The sequence below is a fragment of the Eublepharis macularius genome, chromosome 16 (genome assembly GCF_028583425.1).
Source record: "Eublepharis macularius isolate TG4126 chromosome 16, MPM_Emac_v1.0, whole genome shotgun sequence".
NCBI classification, from domain to species: Eukaryota; Metazoa; Chordata; class Lepidosauria; order Squamata; family Eublepharidae; genus Eublepharis; species Eublepharis macularius.
In genome coordinates this window covers 22,671,399-22,692,877 of record NC_072805.1, presented here as the reverse complement: position 1 = coordinate 22,692,877, position 21,479 = coordinate 22,671,399, and the positions used below count along the sequence as shown (strand labels likewise).

At 42.0% G+C, this 21,479-nt stretch overlaps 1 protein-coding gene across 3 annotated transcripts in view; it reads left to right on the top strand.

Moving 5' to 3' along the window:
* Positions 1-21,479, top strand: part of CMIP (c-Maf inducing protein) — a 216,633-nt gene that overhangs the window by 38,928 nt on the left and 156,226 nt on the right. Inside the window, exon 1 of one of the 3 annotated variants that reach the window (XM_055000399.1) lies at positions 13,720-13,856. The exons of the other annotated variants lie outside the window; for them this stretch is intronic. Within the exon in view, the coding sequence (XP_054856374.1) occupies positions 13,854-13,856 (3 nt within the window). The 5' untranslated portion in view covers positions 13,720-13,853. Of the gene's footprint in view, positions 1-13,719; positions 13,857-21,479 lie in introns of those variants that run through there. 3 annotated transcript variants of the gene reach the window in all.

Below are 21,479 nucleotides of genomic sequence, written 5' to 3'. Positions count from 1 at the left end.
AAAAAGGGTAGAAGAATTGGACAAATGCTGATGTGATACGGAATGTCCACTGCCAGGGTGAAATGTTCTCAAAAGTAAGAGATTTCTCCAGGCTCTCGTATACGTGGAGCTCCACGTGAGCATCAGACTCTTATGGGGTCCACAGACAGTGAAAGGGGCAGACGGAGCTTGTTTCATTTTCCTAGTTTTTGTCCATCTCCTTGATGTCTTCTGTGGAGTGTGGTGATTCCTTTGTATGTATGCCCCTGCATTCCTTTGCTTCTTTTTCAGTGTGTCTTGCAAACCCCCGCCCCCCACAAAAAACAAATATGCATGCAGTTGCATTCTCCTGAGTGCAGTGTTTTTATTTTATTTTTTTTTAAATCTTTGTTTAGGGAAGGAGAACTTGTTTCTAACCCAGATAAGTGTTTGGGATTTTTATATATATGACGTGGTTTTTCAGGAGGCTTAAGTCTGTCACATGTCTTGCTCAGTCTAAAGGTTCCTCTTTCGGTGTTTGTCTGGGTTAGTATCCTTCTCTGACTTTTTCTTTTTCAAAGCAGGAGTTTGATCTGAAGCCCATTCTTTTAGCCACAGAGTGCATGTTTCATGTGCGGAAACCAGTCTGCACATCAACATTTTTAAAAGCCAGTTGTTTTTTTTATCATTTGATCACTGGATAGAAGTGAGCAGTAAAGAGTTTCTAAACTGTGCAGTGTGTTTTGGGTTATGGTCTGAATCAGGAGGGATTGTTTGGTCCCTGGCATTTTCAAATGAGAGTCAGTGTTGTGTAGTGGATAAAGTGCCGGACTAGAATCTGGGAGACCCAGGTTCGAATTCTTATTCAGACATGAAAGCTTGCTGGGTGACCTTGGACCAGTCACACAATCTCAGCCAAACTTACCTCACAGGGTTGTTGTGAGGGTAAAATAGAGGAGAGGAGAACAATTTAAGCCACTTTGAGCCCCCATTGGAGAGAAAGGCAGGGTATAATAACCTACTTCACAGGGTTGTTGTGAGGATAAAATGGAGGAGATGATGTAAACTGTTTTAGGTCCCCATTGGGGAAAAAGCAGGCATAGAAATGAAGTAAATAACACAAATAAGAAACAAGTAAAACAAGATCATGGGTAGATAGTGTTGAGGAAGACTCTTCTCTGCCTGCGACTCAGGGCTGGCAGTATTAAACTAATTTATTTGACTCAGTAAAAGGCCTCTTTCATCACACATTCATTCATCTTTCTGTAATGGCTTTGGATGAAACCCAGATTCACCTGAGATGGAAAATAATAAAGAAATTGTGCCATTTCCTTTGCAAACAGATCAGGTAAATAATAACCTGTTAAACAATTGGCAGGTGGCTGCTGTTGAATGGTGCTTAAAATTTAAGTGCCCAAGTTAGTTATTTCATTCTTCGTAATGATAGTAGCAAGCCCTGCTTGAAACTTGACCAATCCAGAAATCATTAGTTAAATCAATTGACGTTTCCGCCCCATGATGGAACAGGTAATGAGTATGAAACATTGTACAACGCGTGTTACATCCTTGAGTGATTTGCATTCTTGGAGAAATATGTCTTTGAAAGCTATTTGAAACAAAGAGCAGAGATATAAGACCGTCAGCTTACAGTATAGTATGGAGTTCTTGGCTTGTAAACTGCGAGAGTGTTTTCACGTGGGTGAGTGAGTTGTGTTTTGTGTGTGTGTGGGTGGGTGAGTTGTGTGTGTGTGTGTGCTAGAGCTAGAGCTAGAATTCGAAAACTTCAATTTGAAATCTATCTTGGATGGCAAAGTGTTTTGAAATAAAAATAAGAAGAAGCCTGAACTTGAAGCACACATATTTTTTTCAAGGACTGTCCAGTTTTGACTTCCAAACGCCATCCAGATGGTTGATCTTCCTCTGGCCAAAGCATAATTTGGTTTTGAACTCTGTCCACTCTGGATTGCCAAATCTCAAAATAAAGTAAATCAGCAAGTTGTTCTTGGATGGCTTTCTCTAATCCAAACCGACCCAAATGAAACTTTAGGTCTAACCTCAGGCCTGCATGTCCAAATAGTTTCCTTTGCCAACTTCTCTGTCTCGGAAGTAGCGAACGAGACGGCTGCTTCGCTGTGTTTAAACAGACAAGCTTATGCAACCTCCATATGGCCCATGCAGTTAAATTGCTTGGGACTTCAGTTTAAAGTATGCAGACAGGTCCTGGTCCTAGAAAGACGTGGAGAAGGGGGGGGTCCACAAGAATCTCTAGATTCCTGGATGCTTGTCTTCTTGACTGGGCCCGGGAACCTTGTGTATCAGGGGGTGTTCACATAACCTTGGGGTCCCCAGCTTTTTTGAGCCTGTGGATACTTTTGGAATTCTGATACAGGAGGTAGAGCCACGCACAGAGGAATCTCGAGTACAGGAGAGAAGATGAAATCAAAAAGAGTCCAGTAGCACCTTTAAGACTAACCAACTTTATTGTAGCATAAGCTTTCGAGAATCACAGTTCTCTTCGTCAGATGCTACAGTAAAGTTGGTTAAGTCTTAAAGGTGCTACTGGACTCTTTTTGATTTTGCTGCTACAGACTAACACGGCTAACTCCTCTGCATCTGTGACCAAGGAGAGAAGATGGGCAATTAAAAAAATACACTGGGAAAGACAGGGGAGAGAGAATAATACAAACGCTGTTGTGGCATCTGCCACTGAAAGAATGTTACTTTAATTTGCTCAAATCTTTGGTGGCTAGTCAGAAACCCTGCTGGGCAAGACCCTCACTTGCTCGCCCCCCCCCCTTTCTATAATACCACTTGGTGGGCACAATGGTGCCACATTGAGGAGCCTTGATACGGGCATTGCCAAGCTGAAATGGGTTCTGCAGAAGTTATATCTGGAATATCTTTGGTGGCCAGTGTAGGGTAATTGGAATTAGCAGTACAGACAATGCCAAAGTGAAATACTTTTACTATTAACCAGCTTTATTGTAGCAGAAGCTTTCGAGAACCACAGTTCTCTTCGTCAGATGCATGAGCTGTGGTTCTCGAAAGTTTTAAAGGTGCTACTGGACTCTTTACTATTTTGCAACTACGGACGAACATGGCTAATTCCTCTGGAACTTTTACTACTGCGGTTGAGTACTGCTGCTTGAGATCCTTGGCATCAAACGTAACCACAGTTCTAAATCTTCTGACTGTTGATCGCTGGTGCCAAGACTCAGTGTGCCAATGCCTGGTTTTCCCTATGTGCTATTTCATATTTCAGGAAAGGGGGAGCTTCCAGAAGGTCCAAAGGCCCGCTGTAGAGTCAAGGTTGCAAAGAGGTACTGTGCTCTGAGTACATGTACTATGATGCTTTTCTCTTGTAAATGTCCTAATCCCCATAGTGAGATTAAAGGCACAAGGCAGTCCTTTTTCAAAGCAAGATCCTCTGTGAAGCTTTTGACATGCCTTACTAAGGCTATTTCCACACCACTCGTCGTTCCTGCCCTTTTCCCACTCTTGGAGTGTGTTTTGCTGAGTCACTCCAACAACTCGTCCTCCACACACACTCCCCACAAGTGCTTACCTTGCACTGTGAGGTCGCAGGACAGCCTCCAAACAGTCCCTAACAAAAATAGTTTTGGAGGGGAGGTCGGTCTCTTTCCTCATCGTAGCCTGAAATCGCCCGCCTCCCTTTCAATTTTTTTTAAAAAAACTTGGCACATGTGCGATTGCATTCAGTTCGTTTTGCAAGGAGGCTTCTGCAGCTGAACGGAAAGCACTTTGGGGGAGGAAGTGGGTGAAGATGGGCAGATTCTTCAGAGTGCTTTAAGTGTTTGTATGCCAAAGTACGGACATTATAGCCGTCACGTTCCTTCCATGCACGTCCGAAACCTAGATGTGTGAACTGGATTAATTACAGCCCCTGAGAAAGCTTGGAATAAGCGAAACAATTCCTGCTGGCATTTTGTTAGGCTAATTAAACGTCCTGGATAAGATATAAAGTAGGATATTTTCAACACCGACCTTATATAGCACCGTTGAATTGAGGATTACATTCTTTGAGACTTGGAAAACATATCACTTGTCTTACTGTGAACACCATGGACCTTGGAAAGGGACTTGCATTCTGCAGAGATTCACACAGCCTTATCCTTCCGGGCGTGTTATGATTAGATGATACTGGTTATGTGCAATTCTTTACTCTAACAGCCGATGGGAGTATGTGTATATACTAATGCTTTGTATTATTTGTATGTAATTTGAGAAAATATATTTATTGCTACTTAGTATGTTAGCACTTTGCACTTTGCATGAAATTGATTTACAGCTTAATACATTTACTTGCTGAATTGTTGACTGGTTCATGTTTTGAGAAGAGGGATCTATGTATTAGGTAATGAAACAGTCTATTTTTTAAAATAAATTTTTGTATTTATTTTGGTAGGTTAGCATATACATCCAATATAAAAATATTAATTATTCTTCCCTTAACTTGTGTATGCCCCCACCCCTCCCTCCCCCCTTTTATTTTGACTTCCAACAGCGCTAGAACCGTTCTATCCCTGATCATTACATCTAATTTACATCTAATCTTTTTGATTACAGGTAAAGTCACTTAATATCTATCTTTCAGTAGTTATCAGAGATTACTAATTTCCCTTTTACATCCCATTCATTTTTTCTGCCAGTCTTCTTGAAATTCTTTTGAGTTTTGTTCTCTCCGTTTTCTCGTCATTTTGTCCATCTCCGCCATGTATAACAGTTTTTGAATCCATTCTTCAGTCTCCAGTATCTTCTCTGGTAATGAAACAGAGAATGTAGATATGTTTTGTAAATGTAGACATGAGGAAGCCTGAGGAAAAGCTGCCAGAGTGTTGTGGGTGGGCTGTGCCTATAAGGATGTGTGGAAACGGCTGAATACCGAAGGCCCATTTAATAGATGTTTGGGTCTAAGCCTGACAACTGTACAGAGTTGAATGTAACTTTTTATCAAACACTTGTTTCTTAATGGAGGCTTTCTTGTGAGCGAGTTCACGAGACATCACAACAAGGCCCTGCGCTGTATCCAAGACAACCTGAGCAAGATGATGCTCTCTCTGTTCTTAAAAGAATGAGGAGGAGGGAGGAAGAAAGAAAGGCATGCCCTAAAACATTTCAAGCAAAAACTGTTTAGTTATAAGACGAGCCCTGTTGGATCCAACTAGAGGGTTATCTAGTTTAGTATCCTGTATCACACAGTCACCAACAAGTCCCCCTGGAGGTTCAATAAACAGGACATAGAGGCCTTCCTATGATGTTCAAAATGGTCCCGACTAGGTCTACTCGAAAGCAAATTCTGCTTTGTTTATTGGAGCTTACATTCAAGCAATTGTTCTTAGTATTTCAGCTGTTGCTTCCGGGTATTCAGAGGTTTTGTGTCTTAGTTACCATGGTTAGTAGCCACAGGTGGGTGGACCAAGGATTGCCAGTCCCCCACTGGGGGTGGAGGATCCACCGCTCCCATCCTCCAACCCTCGCCCCTGCTAACCTGGCTGGCGGGGAGGTACGGGCCTCACGGGCATGCTCCTGGGAGGCCCGGTGCACTCCCGGGTGGCCCTGCGCACTCCCATGGTCTGAAACGGGCCCAAAACAGCCAGGATTGGGCTGCTGCAGCACGGGGGACTGTTTCCCCGCATGACAGCAGCCCATTCCAGGCCAATTTGGGCCCAATCCTGGCCGTTTTGGGCCCCTTATGGCCATTTGTGGCCCATTTCGGTCCAATTCGGGCTTGAAATGGCCAGAATCTGGCACTGCGCACTCCTGTGGGCTGAAATGGGCCTGAAACGGCCAGGATTTGGCTGCTGCCGGGTCAGGGAGTGTTCCCTCATGCAGTAGCAGCATGTTTCAGGCCGTTTTGGGCCCGATCTAGGCTGTTTCAGGCCCAATTCAGCCCGGATCAGTCCCCCGCCCCTGGCAGAGTGCAAGTGGACCTTGGAGAAGGCAAGGTAGGTGCCAGGCTTCCAGTCTCCCGCTGGGGAGGTAGGGGGACCTGGCAACCGTAGGGGTACCTCTCCTCCATGAATCTGTCTAATCTGTTTTTAAAGCCATCCATGTTTGTGGCCATCACTACCTTCACTGAAAGTGAATTCTACAGTTTAATTTCTCCTTGAGTAAAGAAGCACTTTTTAAAGTCTGGTTGTAAGCTGCTTTGAGTTCCTGCAGGTAGAAAGGCAGCTAATAACTGTTCTAAATAAATAAAAATAAACTGATGTGAGATATATTAACTTGCCTTGAGTCCTCAGTCTGTGAAGGTTTTTGGATTATTTGCACGGGGTGGGGGGAGGGGGTCAGCCTGTTAGATTAAAATAATATTTAAAAGTTTCCACGATCACTGCCTGTTAGGTAGTGAAGTTACTCGTTTTACGTATAAGAAAACAATCTTCCACATCTCCAGCAGGTTTTCCTTCTTTCTTTCTTGCCTCGTGTCAATGATTTGAGGCAGGGCCATAGAACCATTAAGCAACATCAAATACCTCGGATGGCAATAAATGAAATCATTTACAAAGAAACACATAAAAATGCTTTGGAAAGGGAACAATCTGTAAGACGAAGCCCCTTCCTGTAACTCTTTCACAACTTTAAAAAAAAATTCTGTTAGCATGTTTTTGTTTCCTAAGAATTTTATTTCCTCAAAATGCTTTGGCAGAGATTGATATCTGGATATTCATAAGAAAAGAAGTTAGGTCCGAGTGGGCTTTTTTAGGCCCGCTTTTATACATTCCGCAGAATCAAATGATCATGTCTTTTCTGTATTGGAGTATTTCAGGGGATGCGGTGGAAGGGAATTGCATGATTCGTTGTCTCCTTCCACTGCTCCCAGTAAAACCACTGTGCACACAGAAAGATAACATGCAAAGGAAATGTCTAGTCTTAACCGTTCAGTTCTGCACATTCAGGGAGTTCTTAATAGGTGGGGGGGGGGGCGGGTGTGTGTGTGTGCAACTAGGCACCTTCAACCTTGAGGCAGGCCAGGAAACGCTCTACAACTTGTGGGATTAATCAAGCAGGCCACAATTCCGGGAAGCAAAAAACCTCTTACAATATTGTAGTTCTGTTGGTCCTGCAGGCAATTATTGTCAGTTTGTTGCAGCCAAAACAGCGAAAAATCTTGTGACATCTTGGCCGTTTCCACACACGTTGAATAATGCACTTTCAATGCACTTTAGTTATCCTTTAGAAGTGGATTTTTTGTTCCACACATGGAAAATCAGTTACAAATGTGCACTAAAGCGTATTGAAAGTGGATTATTCAACGTGTGTGGAAACGGCCCTTGAACAAGATTCATTTGGCAAGCTGCTGTGAGCCAAAGCACAGTTGTTGAGTGCTTTACGGTAGTAGACTCAACGGCCAGAGATGTATAAAAGTTGCAGAGGGGTAGCTGAGTCCATCCACCGGAAATACGAAAGCCATGGGCAAGCCCTGCCATCCAACCCTCGTGGTAATTCTGTCCTCATATTATCACAGCTCTTTTAGCCATACCGTAAAGGGCTCCTTCTCCTGTAATCATGTGCCAACAGTGCCCTTCTGCTACTTCGATTGACCAGCCTAGACAGTCTCTGTACAACAGAACAAATGGACCCAATGGGATATTAAAAATGGAAACACACAACAAGCAGTGGAGAACATTTAAATCTCCCTGTATGTTCTGTAATGGACAGAAACATTTTCTTTTCTGCTGAAGTTGTACAACCTTTAAAAGGGACATTCCAACAAGAACTCGCTGAATTGTCTGCAATTTTGATACTATCCAGGCTTAATAGGGACTTGGGATGGTTAGCTCCCTGCAAACCCAAACCTGGTCCGCCTTACAGGCTTAAGTACGGTATTCATATTCGTCCTACTTTGCTAATTCATTTATTTACTTCATTTACACCCTGCCTCTTTCCCCAATGGTGACCCAAAGTGGCTTACACCATTTTCCTCTCCATTTTATTCTCAACAACAACCCTGTGAGGTAGGTTAGCTTGAGAGTGTGTGACTGGCCCAAGGTCACCCAGGCAATCTTCTGTGGCAGAGTGCAAAGTCAAATCTCATTGAGACTGGCCTGTCCATGAATGGACTTATTTGCCCCTGACTGGGTCTTTTCAGTCATCTCAGCTCTGCCCCGTAATGCAATGTGTCTTGTCCTGGGAAACCAGGTCTTCACTATCTGTAAGATCTATGTCGCTGTGCCCCACCTTGTTTGTATCTCTTGGCCAGGCCAACTGGATGTGATACTTCATGTATCTGATGAAGTGAAGCTTATTAGTCTTGAGGGTGCTGCAAGATAATTATATACACACAAAGTTACAAACAGAGTGGTGGAGGGGTAAGAGGCTAGACAGCTGTGCCTGCCAAGAGACAGGTGTATTGCAAAACTCAGATGAAAACCTGATCCAGTCCGAAGTGTAAACAGTCCAAATAGTGGGTGTGGCTGTTCCCAAATGCTGATGCACCTGTATAGTTAGTAAGCTGAATAATGTGCGTGAATTTGTAAAGAGGGGTGTTCCTTGATTGTCTGTAGGGAGCTAGCCAATCCCAGTTTTAACTGAGGTGGAGGTAATGTCAGATCTCCATAGGAATTCTACCGGGAAAAGCTTCTTGCTTTTTCAACTCTTCTGCTGAAGTAATACAACCAAGGCAAAACGGGAGGGGGAGTTCCACTTCCAATTCAAGGATACAACAAGGAAGAGAAGAAGTGGAAGAAGCACAATCGTAATCACAAAATACAAATATATTCCACAAAATTACAATTGCAAACTCCACAATCCTAATACCATAAACGTCCAGAATCACAATCAAAGTAAATCTTTCGCTACAGTAGGTAAATATAATGCAAAAAGTTCAAGCCGTAATACATATAGGGCACTTCAAAGCAGTTGGCTGTGTAGAGGTACCAGTCAAGAGTCCAATTAAAGACCAATCATGGTCGTATCAAGTAACAGTGTGAATGCGTATACAAAAGGCAGTGCTGCAAGCAGATAATTGGTGAAGTAAGTGGATGGCAACGAGTATGAGCCGGCAGTCTTTCTTCGCTCGTTTCAAAACACTGGATAACTTATGGAATTATGGATGCGGTACCTTGGTGGAATTGAATTGATTGGAAATTTTTCCTTGATATATGGTGGCCTGAAGAAAGACATTGCAGTCTGAAACGAGCGAAGAAAGACTGCCGGCTCATACTCGTTGCCATCCACTTACTTCACCAATTATCTGCTTGCAGCACTGCCTTTTGTATACGCATTCACACTGTTACTTGATACGACCATGATTGGTCTTTAATTGGACTCTTGACTGGTACCTCTACACAGCCAACTGCTTTGAAGTGCCCTATATGTATTACGGCTTGAACTTTTTGCATTATATTTACCTACTGTAGCGAAAGATTTACTTTGATTGTGATTCTGGACGTTTATGGTATTAGGATTGTGGAGTTTGCAATTGTAATTTTGTGGAATATATTTGTATTTTGTGATTACGATTGTGCTTCTTCCACTTCTTCTCTTCCTTGTTGTATCCCCGAAGTAATACAACCATTCAATCTGTTAATGAATGTCCAGGGATGTTGAAATGCTCCCTCACTGAGCTTCTGCATGTGTCAGGTTTGTGTCAGCTTATTCTCTTGCATAGAGAGAGTCCGTTTTTGTTCATGGGAGTTAATTGAATTTCCACACAGAGATGTTAAGGAAACATGTGTGACTCTAGTAAAAGTCGCCGATCTAGTTGACCTTCTGGGAACTTTAGAAATTTTTGAGGATGAGTAGTGGACACAGTCACAAGAAGGTTAATTGGCATCACAAAATGGCTGCCATGGGGTGCTGGGACCTCCCATGTTCCAAAAGAGTGGAAATTTGCAACCCGAACATTCTCCTATGACTTAAGTGGGGTTTTCTGTGTGAGTGGTCTTTGTGGACTCAAACAACAACAACAACAACATTCAATTTATATACCGCCCTTCTGGACAACGTAATGCCCACTCAGAGCGGTTTACAAAGTATGTCATTATTATCCCCACAATAACAAACACTCTGTGAGGTGGGTGGGGCTGAGAGAGCTCCTAGAAGCTGTGACTGACCCAAGGTCACCCTGCTGGCTTCAAGGGGAGGAGTGGGGAATCAAACCCAGCTCTCCAGATTAGAGTCCCACGTTCTTAACCACTACACCAAACTGGCAAAGGTGATGCCTCCTGGGTTCTTCTGAAGCACCCCCTGATACAGTGATATGGAAGAGAACCAGGGGTAGTGTCTTTGCTTCATGAAATAAATGTTTTGGGGAAGAAGCGGTTATGCACCCGGAAACTGATCAGCAGGTGCCATAGTGCCTTTGGGCGGAATGTGGGAGATTGCTGGCATAGCATGGTATGCTGACTGCTTGCTGCTCCAAAGCCTTTTCATGAGATATATGGGCATAAAAGGAACTTAACTGTTTGTTTCTGGATAAATTATGTGTATGCATGTGCCATTAAGTCACAACTGATCTAAGGTGAACCCATCAAGGTGTTTTCAAAGTGAGGAGCAGAGGTGGTTTGCCATTGCCTTCCTCTGCAGAGCCACCCCAGTCATCCTTGGTGGTCTCCCGGCCAAGTACCAACTAAGGCTGACCCTGCTTAGCTTCCAAGATCTGACAAGATCGGCCTATACTATGCTGCCTTCCCACCCTCTGAATGAAGTACAGAATTATCATTATGTTTTCATGTGCAAATAGTTAATAGGAGGGTCAAGAAATATATTCCTTCCATCTCTTGCTACTACTTGCGGAAGAGCAAGGGGCAGCAACTGGCACGAAGGATACGCACTGTCAGTTTTCCCACAGTGAAAAACCCAGCTGCCAGCGTGAGTAAAGCTTCCTACAGATGGCTGCAAGGTGAAGAAAATTAAACCTCAAATAAATCTGTCATGCTACTGATGAGCAAAGGTTTTGTGAGCTTGCTCTTCTACTGCTGAAGTCTCAGCCTCAGAAAAAGGAGGAACTCCCCGAAGCATTGTAATTTTTATTTTGTTTCTTTATGCAGTGAAAAAGAGGTGTTGCAGTTTGAACTCTTGACCTAATGCAGAATCTTCAAATCAACTTAATTAAGTGATTAATCAAATTAACAGTGCAATCCTAACAGTTATTCCGTTCTAAACCCATTGATTTCTTTGGGCTTAGACTGGAGTAACTCTGCTGCACTGCACATGAAGTTCCATAAAACCTCAAGTGCCTTTTTGAGATACTTGTGGAAATCATAAGGAAACTTACAGTTTCACAAACAAAAGTTGTTGCACTTGTGAGAGCAAAAAAAAATCATTTTAGTATTTTGCGTCCCCGTTTTTCATTGCAATAACACACCCAAATCAAAACATCCTTTAAAAAAATATATCTTTTTAAATACCAGCACAAATTTTTAAAAAGCTGGAACAACCCTAATTAATCAACTAAACTACAGTTAACCAACTGTAACCTCTGAGCCCTAAATTGGTTTAAGTATAACAATTAGAACTGGCACTCAATTAAAGAAATCTTAGCTGATTAACATTATGACTTTGAGTTGATAATAGCAATTAATTTATTCAACATAAACTTGCATAAAAATAAAGAAGTATTACTAAAGGAAAAAGGATGCAGAATGAAGGAATGTATTTTCAGAAGTGCAATGTGCAAAGAATTACTTGCTTAGAAGTAAACCTCTGAGTTCAGGGCCATCTATTCCCTAGCCAATGTACGTTTACCACCCCAGCCTTTGTTGGACTCCTGAGAAAGCGTGCAAAAAAGTATGGTAAATGCATTTACAGTTTTATCAAACTTTTATGAACTTTGGGCCATTTCATTTTTCTGTGAGATCACAGCTGAAGGAAGAAACGAATAGAAAAAAAACCCAGGTAAAACTGTTTATGTACTTTAATATTCCTTGCTATATTTTTAGACGATATTTTTGTGGGCAGGACCTGTCGTGCCTTTTATTTCTGTTCACGATAAAAAAGGAGCTGAAATGAAATATTTTTTATCTATCAGATTTTATGTAACCAGATTCTGTTATGTATACAAGAAGAAATATGAAACAGATTAAAAGGTATGATATATGGATAAAAATAAATTTGATTTGCTTGAGTGTAATCCTGCCCTTGTGCATACAAATAAAATTTCTCCAAATTTAGAAGTTATAATAGTGAGAAATAATTCCTGAAAGATTAGCCTGTATATCAAAAGAATATTCTATGTGGTCATTTTTGGTGTACTTCTACAGTGCTTTCTTAAGTAGAATTATACTCTTCTAAGCCTGTTTTGTTCAGTGGTCATATACAAGGGTGAACTCTCTCACTATTATTTTAATTTAGTTAGTTCTGAATGAAGAATATGTTCAGAAGCCTGTTTATGCTTGGCTTGCATGGAATAATCATACATATACATATATTTTTCTTTCAAACCCTTAAAAGTACAACCAGGCAGTACAAACATGAGGAAATGCTAAAGATGTACAATTTCTGAAAATTTTGAAGGCACAGAAGAAGCCATTTTTACTGGGTATTTTGGGGGTGGGTGGGGAATGGATTTTTTGAGGAAAATTGAAATGTGCATAATATTTATTTTCCTATCTAATGTAAATGTCTTTTACTGATTGAATAACATGGAATGCATCATTTTAACTTGGTTAGCATATAAAATTCCATCTTTACTTTTTGCCATCTGAGAGGTAGGAAAAAGAAAGGTTGGAGATAGAAAACAGTATGTAGTAAATTAAGTAAAATATATTATTTGGACATAAACCCCCTCATAGAGTCACAATAGGTAGGTCATGGTGTTTGGATGTTAAGCTAAACATTGTAACACTGAAAACACTGAACTCTTTAATAATGTTTTATCATTAAACACGTTATAGCATATTAATTATGGCCAAATTATTTACATTTAAACAAAAATTCTTTAAAATGTATATGTCAACAGTTTAAAAGTTTATTTTCAAGTTCTTCCCCGAATTTCCCCAAAATTGAGAAAATCCTTAGACTTTTTCATGCTATTCAATTTGTCTGTGAAAAACCAACTGCCCTTAAGAAGTATTTTACTCAAAAAGAGAACATTTTTCATGAGAGTTCTGTTTCAGTGCTTCTCCAAATGCCCCCCCCCCCCCGTTTTTGTCAGAAAAATGGAAACACAAGTTGAAAAAAACAGGAAAAGCCACACACACACACACACACACACACACACACACCACAAACACACACACACACACACACACCACAAACACACACCCCAGTTTCCCCAGGTCTTCACTTCTCTTCACTCAGGGCCAAGCTGCAAGTGACAAATGACACTTGAACGGCAAGTGGATTGAGTGGAGGGCAAGTGAACAGGGAGAAATACACTTGCTGTTCCAGTGTCATTCGTCACTTGTAGCTTGGCCCTCAGTTGCAGTGTGTTACCAAAAGTGACCAGCTTTCTTTTGTTGTAGGCTTAGAACCTGCAACAGAGTGAGAGGTTTAAGTACATCTGTTTCTGAGTTTTTTAACTAAAGCTTAAATGGGGAATGGGGTTTCAGTCCAGGTGTTCAGGGCAATCTTGGCCTTTGGGGAGTTTTGGGTTTAGGCAGAAGGTTGATGGGAGTGGCTGACAGCTTGAGGAATGTGGGAGGTTTGAGGCAAGTTTGTTCTAGGCCTCTGACACACAGGCCAGAGTCCAAAGGAGCTTATATAAGTAGCTGGAGGCTGCTATTGGTGCCCTGGAGTCATCTGGTCTCTGACTCACCATGTCTAGTTTCAGGTGTGCGCACCAGGCGAAGCAGACAGTCTGCACGGGTGCTGTGGAAAAGAAACCTCTCCAGAAACTAAATTTCAAGAGGCATGTTTCTTGACAGCTGCTTTTAAGATGAGGGGCTGACCCTTGGGGTTAAGGTTGCCTACTGGGTTGTGAAAAGAAGGGGATGGTAAGTGTCCCTTTAATGATATGCAGCAGTAGAGGCTTTTCACAGCATGGAGCGAAATGATTGCTGCAGATCAAACGGCTATTAAAGAGACGTCTAGAGGGACCATTTTTAATGTTGGCAGCCCTAACTGTGATATTTGATTGGAAGTTTTCATGGTGTTTCCTTAATATTTTTTTTAAAAAACCCAAATCTCTTTAAGAGTAGAGTATTGCTGGGATGTAGCCAGAGTTCAGTCAGAGTTTCTTGGTGGGTCTTCAACGTCTGCTTCAGAGAGTGCGTGTTCCTATAAAAACTGTTTTCTTCACCATGGTTATTATTACAGAATAGAGGCAGTAGGAATATAGGTCAGTATCAGTGAAGATTTACTATTGCAACACCCAGTTTCACTCTACACCCTTACTAAATTATACTGCTTTCTCGCCTCAGTTCCTGTGCGCATGCTGGTTTCAGTTATGGAAATCCATCTATCGAGAAGTAATGCAATATGTTATTTTATTACAGGGGCCAAACCCAGCTGTATTTGGCAATGATTAAGAGGTGGGGCAACAGCTAAGCGAAGGAGAGGCATTGCCCTTTTAGCTATTAAGCAAGTTGCTGAAGGCACTTCTTTCCAGAAATTGGATGAAAGATGCTTATGTAGCAAATTCATACTACTACAGCTCTCTGTTTGAGGGTATTCTCAGGTCCCATCTGGCTTCTTTTATTGAACTTCCTGGTATAAGATGCGGCAGTGGCTTTTAGCTTAGATGCTTTGAAAAGGGGACTAGGCGACTTCATGTACGAGAGGTCTATCAATATGTATGAGCTGCAATAACTATATAGAATTTTCAGGCTCAGAAGAAGTGTACTTTTGAATACCGCTTCCTGACAGGCAAATGGCAGAAAATTGGTATTCCTTCCTTGCTCTGCTTATGGGTTTCCCAGAAGCATCATCATAATTGTTCACAGTAGGATACTACTGGATTAGATAGACCCTGATCCAGCAGGGCTCTTCTTTCGTTCTGAGATTTCACAAGACCTCGGCCACATGTGCGACTTGCCTTCAAAACTATAAGGGCTAGCGATGTGCTTTCTTTTAATGATTAATAAAAGCTTAAGCAAGATTGAACATTCTATCACTAGTAAATCAATAAACAAACAGAGCTTAAGCCCCAATTTCTAAAATCATATAGATCAATGATTTCTAGAAAAGTGGTCTTTTTTTTACTTGCGATGTTGTGTTCAAGCCGTGCTTCCAGATGTTGATGCTAAACTCCTTGCACGTACTTCACCTGTTTTGCATTTCAAATGTACACCTAAAGATTGAAGCATGTAGTTAAAAACTGCAAGTGTGAATGTAACAAACCGTATTTGCTTATAGCTGTACTTGCTTGTGAGCTGGGATAGACATCAAGTGTACATTTGTGGCAAACCCTAGTTGGCTGCTGAGTAATGTGTGAATAACCCTTAGAGAGAGGCTGCACAAATAACTCAGTGAGTTTTTTGTTCATTCATTCAAAACCTTACCTATAGTTGGGAAAATGCCAGAGGAGTCCCCACCCCAAGCCCAACCCTTGAAATACTTTCTAACTACATTACCAACTTCACCCTCTGTGTTCAGTCTATAGTTTGTTTCCGGTTGCTGGAAATAATGCTGAAACCTGTTGCAAACAGAATGATTCATGACATTTTTCTCTCCCTGTTGCACTGCACACGAAACCTTCTCGTTCTGCATTCCTATATAATCAGCTTCCTTTTCACATCTGTGTGGGCTGGCCGCAAGGCATGATGTGAGTAGCAAAGATCTGAAAGGGAGAGGGAGAAGGGGACTGTGAAATCTCTTAAAGCTGCCCGTTTAAAACTCATGGTCCCTGGTGTCCATTTAAAGGATCCTTTTTAAAGGATTATCACCTATCCAAGCTCACAGTTCTTTGGATCCTAATGGGTAGCTTTTATGTCAGAACTCAGCCACTTTGACAAAATCCCTGTAGCAGTCACAAAGTGTTGGCAGATGCTTTATTTTTAAAAAGTCTAACATTTTCATTGTAGGAGTATATTAACGTTGTCTTTTACCAAAGAAACAGTGGTTCAGTATTGATTGTGCTGAGAGTACTTTTCCAAGTTCTTTGGCAGAGAAACCTGTTGCTTTTAACTGGATATGCCAAGGATTGAAGCTTGGTCCTTCAGGGTCAATATAGTCTACTCAGACTGGCAATGACCCTCCAGGGTCTTGTGTGTAAGTCTTTCATATCACCTGTTGCCTAGCTTTTAAAACTGGAGATGCTGGGGATTGAACCTGGGACCTTCTGCATGCTGAGCAGATTTTCTACCACTGAGCCATGCCCCCTCTAGCTCTATATTGTCAGTTCCATTGGGCAGTAGCTCTCTGAGGTCCCGGCAAAGTACATTGTAAAATTCATGATTTGTAGTCCTGATCAAAACTGTTTCATGACTAGCCTGTTGCAGCCTCTCTACCCTATTTTTCAATTGTTATTTTTATGTTGTTGTATGCTTTGGTTTTAATTGTTTTGATGATGTGTTTTTGATTTGTTTTTAAGGTGTGTGTTTATTATGTTTTTATCCGTGAGCCACCTTGGTGTCCCTAATGAGGGAGAAAGGCAAGGTATAATTTTTTAAAATAAATAAAGAAACCAGGGCAAGAAAGAAAACATACCCTGCAAAATAAAGGAGGGAGTGTATGACTGCCGTCTTGTTTCCAGTCAGTTTTTTGAAGCTCAGGAAGACCTGTGTGTATATTCTGCAGCTAACCCCACCCCTCCACAGGATTTGACAAATAAACACCCTGAACATGAATCTCCTGGGAATTCCTTCTTTAAAAATGAACAAACAAATGTGTATTTAGTCCTTTTGGCTCCCAAGAGGACTGAAAATGCCTGGCAAATAAGTCATTTCAGAAACCACAAGTTGTCTGAGGAGGAATTATCTGCAGGTTAGGGTAGGCGCAGTGGTTCATTGGCTGAACATCTGCTACGTATTCCAGAAAGTCCCAAGTTCGATCCCTAAGGTTTCCAGTCGCAAGGACCAGGTCATAGGTGATGTGATAGACCTCAACCCAAGACCCTGGAGAGTCGCTGCCAGTCAGAGTAGACAATACTGACTTTGATAGACTCAGTATAAGAAAGCATGGTGTGTTCAGCATAAGCTCCCAAATCGGTTTCAGAAACAGTTTTTAAGAAATTATTTTGCGGACTGTAGTTCCTGTCAATCGTTGTTTTGTTTGAGGTCACGTTTGCCGAAAAACACGTTGGCCGTAAAAATTCAAGGAACAAAATAAACTTTCAGAACTATCCCTTCTTTATCCCATCTTTCAGAATAGTGCTGTAATACAATAAGGGGTGAGAAGTGACCATTTTAGCCAGTAGTTTGCAACCTTCAGGGTCGAAGACAGTTGGGAATATTCCAGCTAATTTGCGCTTCATAATCTTGGGATGGGACCTAGGTGTGCAAGGCACACTCTTAGGCTGTTTCAGTTTATTAAAAATAGAGGCATTCTATTCACTAAAAGCTCTTCACAGTATTTTTAAAAAGCCCAGTCAGAGCACACCAGGAATGGGAAGAATTACTGTAATGTGCGTCATCTCTGGCGGGTTCCTCTTTCCCCTTTTGTTATCAAATCGCTTGAACTTGCACTCTGTTGAGCCTCCCCTTCCAACTCATGGGGACATTCTCTAACTAAAAAGAGCTGAATTACTGTCATCAAATCCGTCCTGTACCCCCCCCCATCCCAGTGGAATTTCTCTAATCTAATTGGGTTTGATGGGATGTGAGAGAGGAAAGGGGTTTTTAAAGGAGGACCCACTTCAGTGGGCTAGCGAGGGATCACATGCATCAGTGTTTTTTTTTTTTTAAAGTTAACCCAATAAGCTTCTTCTTATAATGATAATACCATGCGCTTTTGGTAAGATCCACCAGTGCAGCTAATAATGTTGAGTCAGCGTCTGCCTTGATCCATGTTCAAATCTGTGCTGAGATATGAAGTGAATAGAAATGTCTGTGTTAGTTTAATGACTTGTCTGCCCTGTTCATATGCTTTTTTTGTACATCAAAAAGGGCATACAGGTGAGTCAGATGGAACACTCCCATCTTGGTTTCCCATATTCCGCCCCCCAATCCCAGCATTGGAAGCGAACTAGATTTACTCAATAGTAAAGAGTCCAGTAGCACCTTTAAGACTAACCAACTTTATTGTAGCATAAGCTTTTGAGAACCACAGCTCTCTTCGTCAGATGCATCTGACAAAGAGAGCTGTGGTTCTCGAAAGCTTATGCTACACTAAAGTTGTATTTTAAAAGTTGTATCCAGAGGAGGCTGACTCCTCCAGATCTAGATTTGCTCAAGCATCTTTAAGAAACAAGATATTGGAGTACTTTTAATCTATTTCTTTAGCACATTTTTACCCAACCCTTCTTCCAAGGAGCGAAGGGCGTACATGGATTTCTCTTCCTCTCTTTGATCCTCACAACAACCCTGTGAGAGAGGGCATAAGTGGCTCAAGGTGGCAAGCTGCACACTGGAGTGAGGATTCAAACCTGCATGTTGAAGATTCTAGCCTAGCACTTTAACATACGCACCATGCTGGCTTTCACTTACTGGCCACCAAGTCTGCAACATTATCATTGAATGCTCCCTCCCCCAAAGCCACATGCAAAAACAATGAGGACATAAAAACAGCACCTCATATAAGATAACTTCATTTATAGTGCAAGGTTCTAGTCCAGTAGCACCTTAAAGACTAACAAGATTTTCAGGGTATGAGATTTCAAGAGTCAAAGCTTCCTTTGTCAGATGGTAGAAAGTGGCATCAAGTCATAGTTGACTTAAGGAGACCCCTGCTGGGGTTTTCAAGGGAAGATACTCATGGAGGTGGTTTGCCATTGCCTGCCTCTGCATAGCAACCCTGGTCTTCCTTGGAGGTATCCCATCCAATTACTAACCAAGGCTGACCCTGCTTAGCTTATGAGAGCTGATGCCTGGGCTATCCAGGTCAGGGCCTTTGTTACGTACCATAGGTATATTTAAGATATACATGTAAGAGACAGAGATCGTGGACATACATCTGCCAAGTCCTTTGTGCCTGATGGTTGTTTGTTTACATCTTCAGCTCAGAGCCAAGCTACAAGTGACGCCTTACACAGGTTGGACACTTACCAGCTTCCCTCAAGTTTTGATGGGAAATGTAGGCGTCCTGGTTTTACAGCTTGGCTCTCCATTACAGCTGCAAGACCAGGATGCCTACATTTCCCATCAAAACTTGAGGGAAGCTGACAAGTGTCCAACCTGTGTCAGGTGTCACTTGTGGCTTGGCTCTTAGACTTGAATCCCACTAGCTAAGGGCCATCGTTTTAAAAGTTTGCGGTGGAAATCTGGGATTTTATCCTTAGAGATAGGTGAGCAGCTGTGAAACAATTCTCTTCCACTGGTCATAGATGCAGAGGAGTTAGCTGTGTTAGTCTGTGGTAGCAAAATCAAAAAGAGTCCAGTAGCACCTTTAAAACTAACCAATTTTATTGTAGCATAAGCTTTCGAGAATCAAGTTCTCTTCGTCACATGCATGGTACAGAAACTGTACCATGCATCTGACGAAGAGAACTTGATTCTCGAAAGCTTATGCTACAATAAAATTGGTTAGTCTTAAAGGTGCTACTGGACTCTCTTCCACTGGGAGTCAGAAACCATTACAAGTGAGCAAAAGGGGGTGCCTAAAATCCCAAATACCTCCCCGTTTGCTGAATGCTATCCAAAATTTGTTGATTGCTCTATCAGGGAGGAGTGTGTGTATATATGGTGCCCGTTAAGAACTGCTGGACTAGACAGATCTTTGATTCAGTTGATAAGGTTGCCAGTGCTGGCTTGAGAAATTCCTGGAGATTTGGGGGCAGCATCTGGAAAGGCTGGAGTTTGGGAAGAGGAGAGAGCCCAGCAGGAATGCGGTGGAGCACGTATAGAAGAAGATGTCATATTTGTTAATGAAAATGGATGGGTGCCCACTTTATGGAAACCCGTTGAAGTTTCCCAGCCATGCATTGCATGTTCGCCACCAGTAAGTTTGAGTAAGTTTGCCTGACATCTTTGTGTACGTTTGTTCTGCAGAGTACTATTTCCACAGAATTGTGGGTTTGCTAGCTTTGGAGGAAGGGGGCAAGGAAGCTTCCTCCTCAACCATGGTTTCTGAGGTATTGCCTTTGAGGCATATTTTTGCATCCAAAAGGACCAGAGACATTTTTTTAAAAAGATAACCTGAGATTCTTAAGAAGCTGGATTCTGCAGCCGATGTGGCTTTTGTGCTCTACTTGGAAGCTTTGGGCATGAGCATATACAGGTAGTAACTTTCTTAATCTCGAGCAGACTGAAAAATTATAGTCACAGTTACATATGTATTGTATAGCAAGAGTTAAAGTAGGTGAGGGTTGCAGGTTCTACGGCTGGCTTTGGATCCGCAAACTTTATTAACCTTTATCCTCTCTGTGTTTGTTCCTATAAGGTTCTATATGCAGTAATTGTAAAGGGATATAAGACACAGTGACGTAAATGTGGTCCAGGTACCAAGCCAGAGGTGAATCAGGCTTCTTATCTGTCTGTGGGAGTTTCACCTGGGCAGATTTTTCAGTGCCTGATTAAAAACAATAGGAGGAGGAGAGGCACAGCACAGAGCAGATCAGGTTGACATGGCTAAAGTTCCTAGCTAGGCCTTTGGGTTTTTCAGAAGGGGGCCTGCTCAAGCCAAATGAATTCTCTGATTAATGGCAATGGGGAGGGAGGAGGATTTGTGACCCCTTCGAACACCAGTGCAGCAGCTGAATTTGGAATCTGACACTGTGGGTCAAGCGGGTGCAATTTCCCACCGGCAAAATGAAATGTGATCCTCCGTTTTTGTGTTTGGCTTGGCTTCAAGGCCTTTGTCCCCCCCTCCCCCTCTCTTTTTTGGTTCTTTCTACACTGTGATGTGATACCTGTGGTAAAAGAAAACTCCCATTCTCTCTGTTCCAGTCCAGATTGCTTTGCTTAGATTGCACCATTCTTTTTTTTTTTTAAATGGAGAGATCTCCTCTTAATTTTTCCTGCTTGTACATCATTGCAGGCAACACAAACTGGGGAAGAAAATACCTCTTGTCTTGGTTAGTAGAACCATCGGAGGGAGAGAGACCAGAGGGTGAGCGAATTACAAAGAGTGTTTGTGGAGGCACAAGCGCAGGGGCCTGTTTTTTATCGCCCTGTTACAGCTTGAAGGATTTGCTTTTTATAAGGCTGCAGTGCCTGCTTAATTCTGAAGGTGTTTGGAAAACTATCAGCAAAGGCTTTCTTCTGTTTTGTCTGCACTTCTTTGTCAAAAAAAATTTGCAGACTGCAAAGGCCATTGTGCAACATACTCTACAAAACTGGATTTTTTTAAAAAAAAGAGACAGCCAGTGTGGTGTAGTGGTTAGAGTGTTACATTAGGGTCACATTAGACCCAGGTTCAAGTTCCCTCCCCAATCTGCTAGGTGACCTTGAACCAGTTGCTTTCTCTGTGCCAGGGCTGCCAGGTTTCCTTGGCAACCAGGTGGGCCAAGACAGTGGGTGGATGCTTGTATTACATTTCCAGTAATGATGTCATCATGCCAAAACCACTCTGATATTTGGGCA